The sequence below is a fragment of the Rattus rattus genome, chromosome 12 (genome assembly GCF_011064425.1).
Source record: "Rattus rattus isolate New Zealand chromosome 12, Rrattus_CSIRO_v1, whole genome shotgun sequence".
In the NCBI taxonomy this organism is placed as follows: domain Eukaryota; kingdom Metazoa; phylum Chordata; class Mammalia; order Rodentia; family Muridae; genus Rattus; species Rattus rattus.
The window spans coordinates 2,425,256-2,437,350 of record NC_046165.1 but is presented as its reverse complement, the minus strand read 5'-3'; the positions used below and the strand labels follow the sequence as shown (position 1 = coordinate 2,437,350).

General features: G+C 47.0%; 1 protein-coding gene and 1 long non-coding RNA gene across 2 annotated transcripts; one reads left to right on the top strand and one right to left on the bottom strand.

The window, feature by feature from the left end:
* Positions 1-3,831: 3,831 nt before the first annotated feature.
* Zic5 (Zic family member 5) lies at positions 3,832-10,037 on the bottom strand. The gene is made up of 2 exons (XM_032917718.1): positions 8,460-10,037; positions 3,832-4,475 (listed from the first exon to the last, which is right to left on the bottom strand). The coding sequence occupies exons 1-2, from the start codon at positions 9,883-9,885 to the stop codon at positions 4,033-4,035; spliced, it is 1,869 nt and encodes a 622-aa protein (XP_032773609.1). The 5' UTR covers positions 9,886-10,037; the 3' UTR covers positions 3,832-4,032.
* LOC116913518 lies at positions 9,102-10,705 on the top strand. The gene is made up of 2 exons (XR_004389626.1): positions 9,102-9,210; positions 10,033-10,705. It is a non-coding gene; the product is annotated as an uncharacterized LOC116913518 (long non-coding RNA).
* Positions 10,706-12,095: the final 1,390 nt, after the last annotated feature.

Sequence of the window (12,095 nt, the reverse complement as noted above, 5' to 3'; positions counted from 1 at the left end):
ATGATAGCCAACTTAGTGTCAATAAGTGGCTTTCTTTGAGACATATTCAGATGGGAACGTCTTGCTTGCAATTGCCATAGAAATCTTAACACACCATGAAGATTGTCCAAGCGCCAAGCCTTCCGTTCTGGACTAAATTACTTTGAAGTGGCTCAGGACGAACAGTGGTCAATTTTAACTCTATAGACTGGACAGAGGAGGCTGGGAGTGGGAGATTGTGCGTTTTAAAGCAGAAAATAAGGAGGGGAAACGTGTTTTATACACTCTATACAAGCTTCTGCTCATTGTCAGATATCTTTTATCTTTTATCTTTCCCATGAATGATTCATGTCTTGGTGGCTTTGTATCACCCTTCTTTTCACAGGAAACTTCATTAGAGCTGTAAGTTTTCCCATTGATCGAAGCCCTCATTTACGAGTGTTTTTCTCCTTCGTGTGCTGGTTATTGTCATCAGGTTTAAAAACAACCCTTGGCAACCTGTTTCACCTTTACTACACTTAACAGACCTGACTTTGAAAAGCCACTATAACCTTTTGGAGAAATGCTATTGATGTGACGACTGATTGTTTTTTAAATGCTTGCCTTTTATCTGTTTTGTAGTGGTGAGCATCAAAACAAGTAAACAGCCAAGCTTTCTAACACATGTAGAACCGAACATATCAATTTGACTGGATTATTCTTCCACCACACACACACACACACACACACACAAAAGAGTTGCCTAGCACCTGCCCCAAAATGCTGATTATAACTAAAAACTAAAATTATAACTCTCTCTCTACACCAAGCTGCTATGAGCTGATTTGGTGTCCACTAGTCAGTTTCATTCCGTTAACTATGAATTGCTCCTAAGCAGTTCTGTGGTCACCTGCCTTTTGTTTGGAAACTTATTACACCTCTATTTTCAGCAATTAGGCACTAAGGACATGACTGATTTTAATGGAAGAAAGGACTGGCTCTGAGAAACGTGTAACTGTACTTGTAACCTGCAAGGATTTGTCTTTATAAAATTTCTTTCTTGCATTTTCTAGATCAGCAGTTCTCCACCTGTGGGGTTTTTTGGGGGGAAAGATGGTGTGTGTGTGTGTGTGTGTGTGTGTGTGTGTGTGTGTGTGTGTGTGTGAAGGAACTTTTCACAGGGGTCACCTAAGACCATTGGGAAATACAGATAGATACAATTCATAACAGTAGCAAAATTATACTTTCCAAGTAGCAACAAAATAATTTTATGATAGGGGGTCACCACAATATGAAGAATTGTTTTAAAGGGTCTCAGCATTAGGAAGGTTGAGATCCATTGCTTCAGATTAAACAGTAAGTCATCAAAGCTACCCCCTCACCCCCCCACACACACACACCTGCTCCTTCTTCAGAAACTCATAAGAGATCAGGAAAAGGGATGTTCACTCCTTTAGCAACTGTTCTGTTTTAAAAGAATGACAGAAGTGTGCCCTGGATAAAATGTAGCAATACATTGTAAGAATACCTTTATTACATTTGTCCATCACCATTCTTGCTTTCTCTCTAAGGGAGGTACACATTGTAAGGTTTTATTTTCAGTGTATCAGGAACCAATAAATTTGTGGCAGTTAACCTATTTATGGCAAAATACATAAAATACATATTCCTTTGTTTCATAATAAATAAACCTGTAGCATGATAAAGAATAGTGCAAACTACCATTGAAAAAGTTGTATAAATAAAACAACTTGTTATACATCAGGAATACTTCGTCCTAACAAGCTTACAGTACATAAGTTATCCCACCCAAATTCATACCTTATCTTTTCTATTTGAAAGTGAATAACAGGAAAAAAAAATCAAATAAACCTTTAAAATGTAGGATTATTTTATATTCAAGTTGTAGGTCTCTCTCTTTGTAAAGGAGGGTCTGCATGTTTCATATTTACTGTAACAATCTGAAGACAACATTAAAAGGTGTCCACGTAACAGCACCATGCACTGTACTAATATATCTATAAACTATACGTAATCTCATCAACACGAGGCAAAAAGACGTGCAGGAAGAGTCTCGAGTTTTCACATTACCTTGTCCATTCAAGTAAGCTTAAAAATATATTTTATATTTTCCCACTTCTTTTCCTTTTCTTTTTTTTCTTAAATAAACCATGGGTCATAAATGACAATCTTTCGCCAAAATGTATAATATATTTCTTTGGTGTGCTTTGAACTCTTCCAGAAAAAAAGGATCTCTAAAAATAAATTAATTAAAAACTGTACAAATAAAAGTATTCACAGACAAGTTATTAACAATGACAAGACTACATGAACCACTCACAGCACACAAAACAAATTTCTACAAATCATGGGGGAGGGGGCGTCTTCAGGGTCTCTGAGGATAAATTAGTACCTTTAGCATATGTATATGGTGTTTCTGATGGGCTACAGTTTGCACAGGAGATGTGTTGTACCAACCGAACATAAACTGACTAAGAGTTATTGTCCTGGGTCCTTGACCCTTTGTATCCTGGCTTGACAGCTCTGGCAAAGGTCACACATTCATCAGCATTTGGTGGTTAACTATAAACCTTTTAAAATTTTTAACAAGTACAGCAACCCCTCCTCTTGTAATATAAATCATACACTTCACACTGTCATTGCAAAGGGAAGAAGATTCAGTCCTTGTGGCACAGGTGAAAGAAAATACATTAAAAATAGAGACCTTTTTTTTTTCTTTTTAGAAAAAAAGAAAAAGGTCGATACAGTAGTATAAAAGAGGAGTTGGCTCGTTTAAAAAAAAAAGTTCTTTTAAAAATGGATAGGATGCAATCCTAGTACTTCCTCAGACATCCCTGTGCATGTTGGCATCCCGAAGAACTTATGGTCAAAAACACAACTCCTCATTACCCCCAAAATTTGGGTACAGCCAGGAGGCAGCATCTGAAATTCCCGACTTAAAAATCAAAACAGCACAACCCAGCAGAGGAAAGAGAAAGCACTTGAATTACTTCTGGTTTATAAAAGATCACAGTTTCCCAGCTGTCTGTCTCAGCAACTCTTCTCCATTTCTGCTTGAACTATCACAGTAGTATGATATATGGAGCTATATTAAGGTGGCTGCACTTGGCTTGATTTGTTTTTTTGTTTGTTTTTGTTTTTGCTTTTTTTTTTAAATCACACAAGATACTGAAGGAACAATCTTGTATTAAAAAATATTATGTTACATTGAGATTGATAATAAAAGCAGAGGAATTAAAGTGATAAACATTAGAAACCACAGTTTTGTTTGTTTGTTTGTTATACAAAGACTTTTGGATACAGGCACGGTCCAGGATCTGTTGTGAGTGCAGCAAGTGTGTGTTTTACAATCAAGAGGCCTTTGCAGAATTAAGTCTCTACCAGAAGGCTCAAAAGCAGCCCTCATTATGGTGTCAAAGGCATCTGAGAGGAACTCTGGGACACGGAGAGGGCCTGGTTGATGTGTTAAGTTCTGACTTAATATTCTTTTTTCCCTATTTCACACACACACACACACACACACACACACACACACACGTACGCACACACAAGCACACTCAAGCTCACACACACATTGTATCGGCAGTGTTATATCTCAATTCCCCCACTCATTTCCCTTGATAGAATCTGACACCAGGCCTGTCTCCCTGCAATGTACAAGTCCAACTTAGTTGCTTTTTAATTTGCTATTACTTTTCTTCCCCAGTGCTAGAGACTGAAAACCCAGGGCCTCGTGCATGCTAGGCAAGTACTCTACCACTGAGCTACATCCCTAGTCCTGTTTTATTTTGTGGTTGTGTTTGTTTCTTTTAGGAGAAAGAGGAAAGAAAAAAACAAAACAAAACAAAAACCCCCAAAAAACAAAAAACCCACAACCAAATATCTTAATTAAATTAATTAAATGTACAAACACCATAGGGTTTCATACTGAATAAATAGGGCTAATTAGACCCGGTGGCAAGTCTGAATCACCAGTTTGTCTCAGGCTCAGCATTGTTTCAGGTTAGGACATGGTCCAAGGACTCCCACTTACTACCTCACTTAATAACAATTCTAATGTATCGTCCGCATGACTTCAGGGTTCCCATACATTTCCTCGTCTTCAGACTCAGAGGTGGTTCCATTGCTGGAAGGTGTGTGGAGATGACTGGGGGCCCCACCGGCCTGGCAAACATACCACTCATTGAGGTTGGTCACCTGAGGGGACAGAGTGCTGGATCGACTCCTGGTTGGGTCCAGCACAGGGGACAAAGTGTCACCCACGGGAGTCCCCACCGATGAGTAACCAAGAGCTCCAGGAGAAGGTGGGGGGGACTTGCAATGAATCTTCATATGCTTCCTCAGAGAGCTTGGGTGGGTGTATGATTTGTCACAGCCTCGAATCTTACAGTAGTAGGGCTTGTCACTGGTGTGGACATGGGAGTGTTTCTTCCGATCACTGCTATTGGCAAACTTCCTGTCGCAACCATCAAATTCACATTTGAAAGGCTTTTCCCCTGTAACAAAACACAGGAAAGGTTAACAATGGCTTTAAAGAGACCTCTCATTTGAAGCAATCTTAGATTAGAACTAGGAGTGCGTCCCCCGCACCCCTGAAGAACCTCTAGCTTTATCCCTTACTATAACATCCAGGTAAGTAAGGGAAGAGAAGCTGCAAGAACTGGCCTAGGTCTATTGCCCTGGTGGCTTTGCTTAGACGTGGCTTGTGAGAGACCAGGTGGTCTTAGAGCAGCAGAGGGGTCAGAATGAAGTCTGAAGTAAGGTCCAGGATGCACCTCTGAAGGCCACCAAGAGCCTCCATGGTACACTGCCCCCCACCCCCACTCCCTTCGGTCTGAACACAGAAAAATGCAAGTGGAAGAATCTCTCTGTTAAGATAAGCATGGACTAAACCATATTTACAAAAGCACAAGTGCAGAGTGAGAATCTAAGAGAAAGGAAAACAGACACAGACATATAAAGTTTACAGCAGCTCAGGCACAGGTGACGATGGCTTACGAAAAGAAAAGGGAGAAGAAAAACTGAGCCCTCCTCTTCTTAGAAATAAAGACACCTGTGAAACAGTCAGTCCTACCCTGAGACTTAACAAAGCTGGCTAGACAGAAGACAGGCCATTCATTGGCTTCTGTATCCTACCAACTACCCCCATTACCCCAAGTTACAAGAGGTGGAGCATGGTAACACAGGACCTGAGTGGACACTAGTAAACACAACTTCAGCAGGATCTGCCTATACCTTGTGCCTAAGTAAACTCACGCTGACAGCTTTCTTCACTCCCCAATAACCAAAACTATTTAAAAAAAAAACAAAAACAAAAACAAAAACCAAGGTCTTTTGGCCTATCACCTCTTTTAATTTATCTAACAGTCCCAAGTACACAACTCCTTAAACGCAAGGCCAGAAGTGAGACTGCTTAGTAAGCTATAACTAGGGGGAATTTAGCCATATCTCTTTGGCTTGTAAACAAGAGAAGACAACAGGTTACATTAGGATTGAGTTTTACCTCTCACCTCAGTATCTACGAGCTTTGAAGTATTCAGGTCCAAAACTAAGTCATCCCATAATACTGTTACATACCGAGAGGATTAAAACAAAACAAAACCCAGCGTCTGCTCAGACACAGAACACAAGGCAACGTTCTTTGTTTTGGATAACATTTTTAAAAGACAGAACAATAAATTTCTGTGGTTAATCATCTTATTTTCTCTGTGCAAATATTTCAATGAGGTCTTTTTTTTTTCTTTCATATCTCATCAATGTCAGCTGCTCCAATGCTTGAGTATGTAACAGAGCTGAAAGAATTTAAAATGCCTGAAATAGAACTTTCTCTAACTGGAGATACTGTTTAAAGACGAAGAAAGTTATTCTTGAAATGTACTTCCTACAAATACAACTCACGATGAGAATCACGATCTTTACAAGTCTCTACAGATCGAATGGAATAAAACAAAATTAACTTCTTCCTATTAGAATATGATTTCTGTGCCACTCTGTAAGTTCGAGGTAAGCCTCATTTAACACACTGCCCTTCTAAATATTTATTATGCATTGTATACATTTGTATTTATACTTCTAATCACCCCTTCAATATGGAGGCTTAAGTGGTTTTAACCACTCTATGCAAATACACTACATTTCAAATGTCTCTTGTTTCTGAGCAGCCCGCATATCTTGGATTAGGAAAAAAAAAAGTGTTCTGAATCCTTCTGGTTCCTCCACGATGCTGGAGAAAGAGCAGCAGGATTCGTTGAGGGGATAGGGAGTGGAAAGTAAGGTAGGAGTTAGGCATAAAGGCCAGTGGCAGGGGAGAAAGAAAAAGAAGCTAGATATAATTGAACAGCCCACGCTGTTTAGGGGTCTAAGAAGGCCTAACCAGAGGGCTGGGCGACCCCAGTGTTTACCTTACAGATACTGACAGAAGGGTCATGTCAGGATTGAACTATCAAGAGTTTTGGAGTCTTGGTGCTTGTAGGAAAGAGCCGTGTGGATATTGCCTAGATGTTGCCAACTCCCTCTAGACACCCGCCAGACACAGGTTATAAATGCAGCTGAGGGCACGTGGGTCAGGAAACAGGCCTTCAGGAGTGGCCTGGGGATTAGTCCTTTGATCCATCTGTTCTGGGATCCTAGATAACCCCCGCAAAGGGAAGGCAGTATGGTAGGGAGGGAAGGAAGTAGAAAGGGTCTTTCTCTGGATACAATGCCCACCGGCTCAAAAAGCCCTGGGACAGCCAAACACTAGGCACGCTATGAACTGAATCCAGCGGTGCCAGCATCCGCCTCGAGGGGCACCCCACAAGCTCCACCTGGAAGGGTCCATGCAGCCTGTGGGAGCGGGAACAAGAAATGCAACCATCCCCCCAATCTGGAATCAGAAAGAAAAATCCTGCTGCGGGGTCCTCTCTACCACTTGCTGTTACAGATGGGGTCAGAGGGCAACATGTCCTGTGGAAACCCAAAAGCCATGATGCGGAGTAAGTCAGTCAATTTCTTCTTGGTCAGCTGCCAGCAGCCTCCACCGTAAGGTTCACTCTTCTCCTGAGGCCTGGGAAAGTGGAAAGGGCCCAAAATGTCCTGCACTGCATTTGAAAGTTCCCTCTGGCCCCGGGTGTGTGGGGAAAAGTGTTGAGCACAGATCGTGCAGCTGGCTTTTTTTTTTTTTAAGCGAAGAGTCTCGAGGGAATTTTCCGTTTAGAAAAGTCATTAAGAATTGATCCGGGTTAGGGAAAAGGGAGATGGGGGAAGGCCTGTAAGGAAAACGTACTTCTAGCTGATCCTGCAGGTCGCAGGGAGTTGTAGGGCTACAAGAGCAAGGCCTGGGGCTGTAGCCTAAGACCACCTCAACCAGGCTGTTCTCTAAAAGGCCGCGGGCCAGTGGGCCCTGCGTAAGGGCCTGTGTTTGGGGTTGCCTTTTCGTCCAGATGCGCCGCCGATAAATCAGTCAAGTGATTACTGAATGTAAACTCAGGTTACCTAAGTGTCCTCCAAGGAGTAATATTTCCCATCCTATAAATCTCGACTACACTCGCCCTTCACATTAGTCCGGCGCGATCGTGCTTTCTACAGGACCAACAGGGCCCAACGCCTCAGCCTCCTTCACCAGAGCCACAGATCCCCGACGTGGGGCAGAGTAAGAGGAGGAACCTCATGGATTTGAGAGTTCTCCCCAAGTCCCACAGAGGTCATACTGATTCAGAGAGAGCACCCTCTCTGGGTCTAGAATCTCCTTTAAAAAGACAGAAACCAACTTTCTCCAGTGCCCAACACAATGTAACTAAGGCCTGTGGACCGTGTGTGAATCGGTGCGTGAGGGTATGTAAATGAAGTGCTGAGTGAGGGCATAGTGCAAGGGAGGTCGTAGTGTCACAGGAGTGTGTGCACAAGGTCAGGAATGTGTGAACTAGTATGAGCGTTTGTCAGACCTCGAGTTAAAGGTCAGAGCCTTCTGGGGTCCCAGGTCTCTTCCTCAGACTTTCTTTAACCGGCCCCAGGACCCCTCTTCCCGGTTTAGGCCGCACTGACCAGCATCCAAAACGTAGCTAAACCCACACGCCCCTCCCACGCCGTATCGCGGCAACGCGGAGGTCCAGCAAGGCCTGCGTCCCGTGGAAGGGAAGTGCTACCGGGCGACGGTAGCAAGGTTCCCTTCCCCAAGGCCCTCCGGACCTCCCGGGGCCGGGGCTTGGGGGCTGCGGATCATCCTGTGTGCTTTGCTGTTGCTGCTCCCGGCAGGGCGGTGATTGGAGCGCGTTGCGGGTCCCGGCGAGGGGCTGCGGGCGCGCCGGAGACTCCGCGGAGAGGGAGACCAGCGCAGGGCCCGTTAGTGCTATCGAATTACTTATTCATAAAAAAGGAGGGGGGGGGAGAGAAAAAGAAGTCACATGTCCGGGTCATACGTCTGCTGAGAAGCAGCTGAAGGAGGGAAAAATGAAAGCGAACAGAAGGCGAGGTGGCGGCGGCGGCCGGGGACAGACACCCACCTGTATGAGTGCGCTTGTGGATCTTGAGGTTCTCGGAGCGCGCGAAGACTTTGCCGCAGCCCGGGAACGGGCAGGGGAAGGGCTTCTCGCCGGTGTGCACGCGGATGTGGTTGATGAGCTTGTACTTGGCCTTGAAAGGCTTGCCCTCGCGCGGACAGTCCTCCCAAAAGCAGACGTGGCTGCTCTGCTCCGGGCCGCCCACGTGCTCCACTGTGACGTGGTTCACCAGCTCGTGCATGGTGCCGAAAGTTTTGGAACAGGGTTTGGCGCCGCTGTCCGCGGGCGCCGGCGGCCCGGCCAGCTCCTCGGGGTCCAGCCACTTGCAGATGAGCTCCCGCTTGATTGGCTGCCGCATGTAGCGCAGGAAGGCCCCGGCCGCCCCCGGGAGGTGGGGGTGGTGCGGGTGCGGCGCGGGCGCCGGCGGTGGCGCCGGGGGCGGCGCGTGGTGTTGCAGGTGGGGCCCGGGCCCCGCGGCCGCCGCCGCTGCCGCTGCCGCAGCCAGGTTCAGGTTTAAGTTCACCGCTCCGTAGCCGTGCAGGGCGGCGGCCGCGGCGGCCGCCACCGCCCCGTAGTGCGCATCCCCTGAGCGCGGAGCAAAGGGTGGTTCTGCACGGCCGTACAGCTCGGCTGCAGCTGCCGCGGCGGCCGCCAGCCCCAGGCGCATCTGGCCGTTGAGTGGGTGGCCGCCAGGAGCCCCGGGAGAGTCGTGCAGCGCGGGAAAGAGCGCGGAGCCGCCGCCGTCCCGGCCCGCGTAGGTGCCGCTGGCCGAGATGAACATCCCGGCCGGGTGGGGAGGCGGGGTCGGGTGCTGGGGGGAGCTGCTGCCGGACCGCTGCTCCCCTCCGAGCGGGGCCCCGTGCATGGCCGCCGCGGGGGCCGTGGCGGAAAGGTCCCTCCGGAGGACGAAGTCCCTGCTGTGGCCTTTGCCGCTGCTGCCGCCGCCGCCACTGTTGGTGGCAGTGTAGCCCGAGAGGGCAGGAGGAGGAGGAGGCGGGGGAGGGGGAGAGGAGGACTGGGAGGGAGGAAGAGGAGGGGCTGGAGGCGGGGGCGCCGAGGCCTGCGCGCCACTGCTGCCCCCGCCATCGTGGTGGGTGCGGGCTCCCGGGTGCGTCCCTGAGGCGGGGGAGCGGGCGGCGGGTGCGGTAGCCTGGGGCAGCTCTGGGAGCGCCTGGGTGGGAGGACTGGGGCCGTGCCCGCTGGTCTGTGCCATGTACTCGGGTCCGAGGGCAGTGCTGGCCACGCCGGGGTCAGTGCCTAGGTCCCGCGGGTGGAGGTGCATGGCGACCGCGCGGCGTTGGGAGTGGGCGGGCGGGCCGGCCAGCACCGGGAAGCCTGTCATATTCTGAAGCTGTTGGGCCTGAGCCGTTGCCAAATCCGCTAATCTCAACGCTGGCGGGTTCCTCTTGCTCAAAGGGGGCTCCATCATAACTATACAATCAAGCCCATAGACCCTTCCTGGGGGGACTTTTCCCCCCTCTGCCCGCCTTCAAAAACATGTATATATTAGGGGCTCTTTAACTTCTTGTGTCCGGGCCTCCTAACTGCTTATTCTTGTCCCCACTCTATCCTCCAGCGATTGGCAGAGTGAACACTACATTTGAGCTGCACAGTGGGACCGAGTTTTTGGAAATGGCACGGGTGGGATTGGAGGGAGCCGTGTGATTGGCAGCTGCCTCGGCTGCGCGATTGGCTCTGGTTCAGGCTCTGAGCCCAGCGGGAAACCGCCCCCGCATGCCACACCGCCTGTGCTTTCACTTCGTGCCCCCTCCTCCCCTGGAACTCTGCATCCCGGCTTCCCCTGAGATGCCCAAGTTTCCCTTGCAGAAAGTTTGCACTTGGCCGGCGGGCTCAGCACCCGGGTCCACCCGCCTGGCGTAGAGCGTCTGCTAGCTCCCTGCTAAAGTGGACGCGAAACAGAGGGGTCATGGGACCTCCCCACCAGGGGTAAAGCGAGGAGGCGGGGGTGGGTGGAGGTTGAAGAAGATGAAGAACTCACTTGAACATTTTCTACCTTTTGGATAATCCCTGGCTGGTCTCTGGACCGAGTGACCAACCCATTTGTAGCGATGCCAGAAACTTCTCAAATGGACCCCGTCTGTCCCTGGGCCCACGTGAAGTACAGATTGGAGGCGGAATAAAATAAGGTCAATTATTAAACTATATTGGTCACAAAACAATTTGATGGAGCTTGGCAAACTACCAAAGTCAAAATAATATATAATAAATCTTTCCCCAAAGGAACAGTCTTGCTTAGACTTTTTAGCTCATGAATTCAACATGGTTCAAAGGACTTAATCTCACACTACACGTGGGTTCTAGATCTGCTACTCCCAATTAGAGCTCCCGGGGGAGGTGGATGGGTGGGGCGAATTTTTGCCTCTCAGAGAGATACAGTGGTAGGGAAGGCCAAATGGGTACTGTCCTAAGTGAAGCCTTTAAATAAGAGATGTCTTTTAAGCAAAATTCCTCCTTCTTGCCAGAATGCACGCCACACATGTGCCTCGGTTTCTCTAAAAGGACCACAAGCTAGAATAGACCAAATACAATATTTAAAAGTCAATAAGCATCTTGTCTGTTTCTTTATTAATAAAATAAGCTTCCTCCTTAAACTAAAATGTCATGCTTGAAAAATCATAAGAAAACTAGGGTACCTACGGCCCAGGCTTTTGAATGCTGTCCCTCAGACCTCCCAATTGATTGGGAGTTGCAATCTCCCAAAGTGTCATTTGTTTTTTTTTAAAAAATAAAATATTCTTAATTTTTATGATGTTCTACAATGCTCAAATTCGAGCAAAAATATTTTTGCCACCTTCAATTAAATTATAAAGTAGCAATAGAAGTGGAATGTGACCCCATATACACTCAGAGGTGGCATGTGGGGTGGATGGAAGGTACGGGGGCAGAAAAGCAAGAAACCATATTTAGGCTTAATTCGTTTGCAGTACGAGTAAAGATCAACTATACACCCCCGCCCCAAATCTGTCATCAGATCATAGTCCTCAAAAGAAGTAAGTATTATTTCAAAAGACTTGATTTGTTAGTGCCATTGACATCGGTGTGAACCATCAGCAGAAAAGAGGCTCCCTATGAACCTCGGGAATGCCATTTCTCTTATAAAGCTGACAAGCAAACAAAGACAATCATGCCATCACATTCCACACACACACACACACACACACACACACACACACACACACACACACACACCCAGGGTCAGTAATCAAATCCACATCTATATTTGGGGAGGAGAATTCATTGATGACTTCTTTGGGAGACTTAAACATCTTGAGCCAAACATGGAAAGGTTGGTGGAGCACAGTGCCATCTGTATAGATAGTATATAAAGGAAGTGTCACATTGGGGATTATTACCACTGTCTTCGTTTCCTTGAAGGACGTTTCAAATGTTTTCCCTTTATTTCAACCTCTTGGCAATGAACATCCATGCTAGCAGTAATGACAGCTCTGAGTTCACTCCTGCAGGTTATGAGCAAAAACAAACCAAACCCAAAAAGTGAACAAAGAAAATAAGTGCAACCTAGTTTATAATGTAGACCGTTTGAGCAATTTTATTGTGCAATAAAATGGGTACCTTCAGTCCCTTCAAAATAGCTTTTTGTCAAAATTATAACTGCTT

Excerpts from the sequence above, each read along its gene's own strand:
- Zic5 (XM_032917718.1), bottom strand. The coding sequence starts at position 9,885 with ATGATGGAGCCCCCTTTGAGCAAGAGGAACCCGCCAGCGTTGAGATTA. Across the intron at positions 4,476-8,459 it reads CCACAAGCGCACTCATACAG|GGGAAAAGCCTTTCAAATGT; the intron begins GTGGGTGTCTGT and ends GTTTTGTTACAG.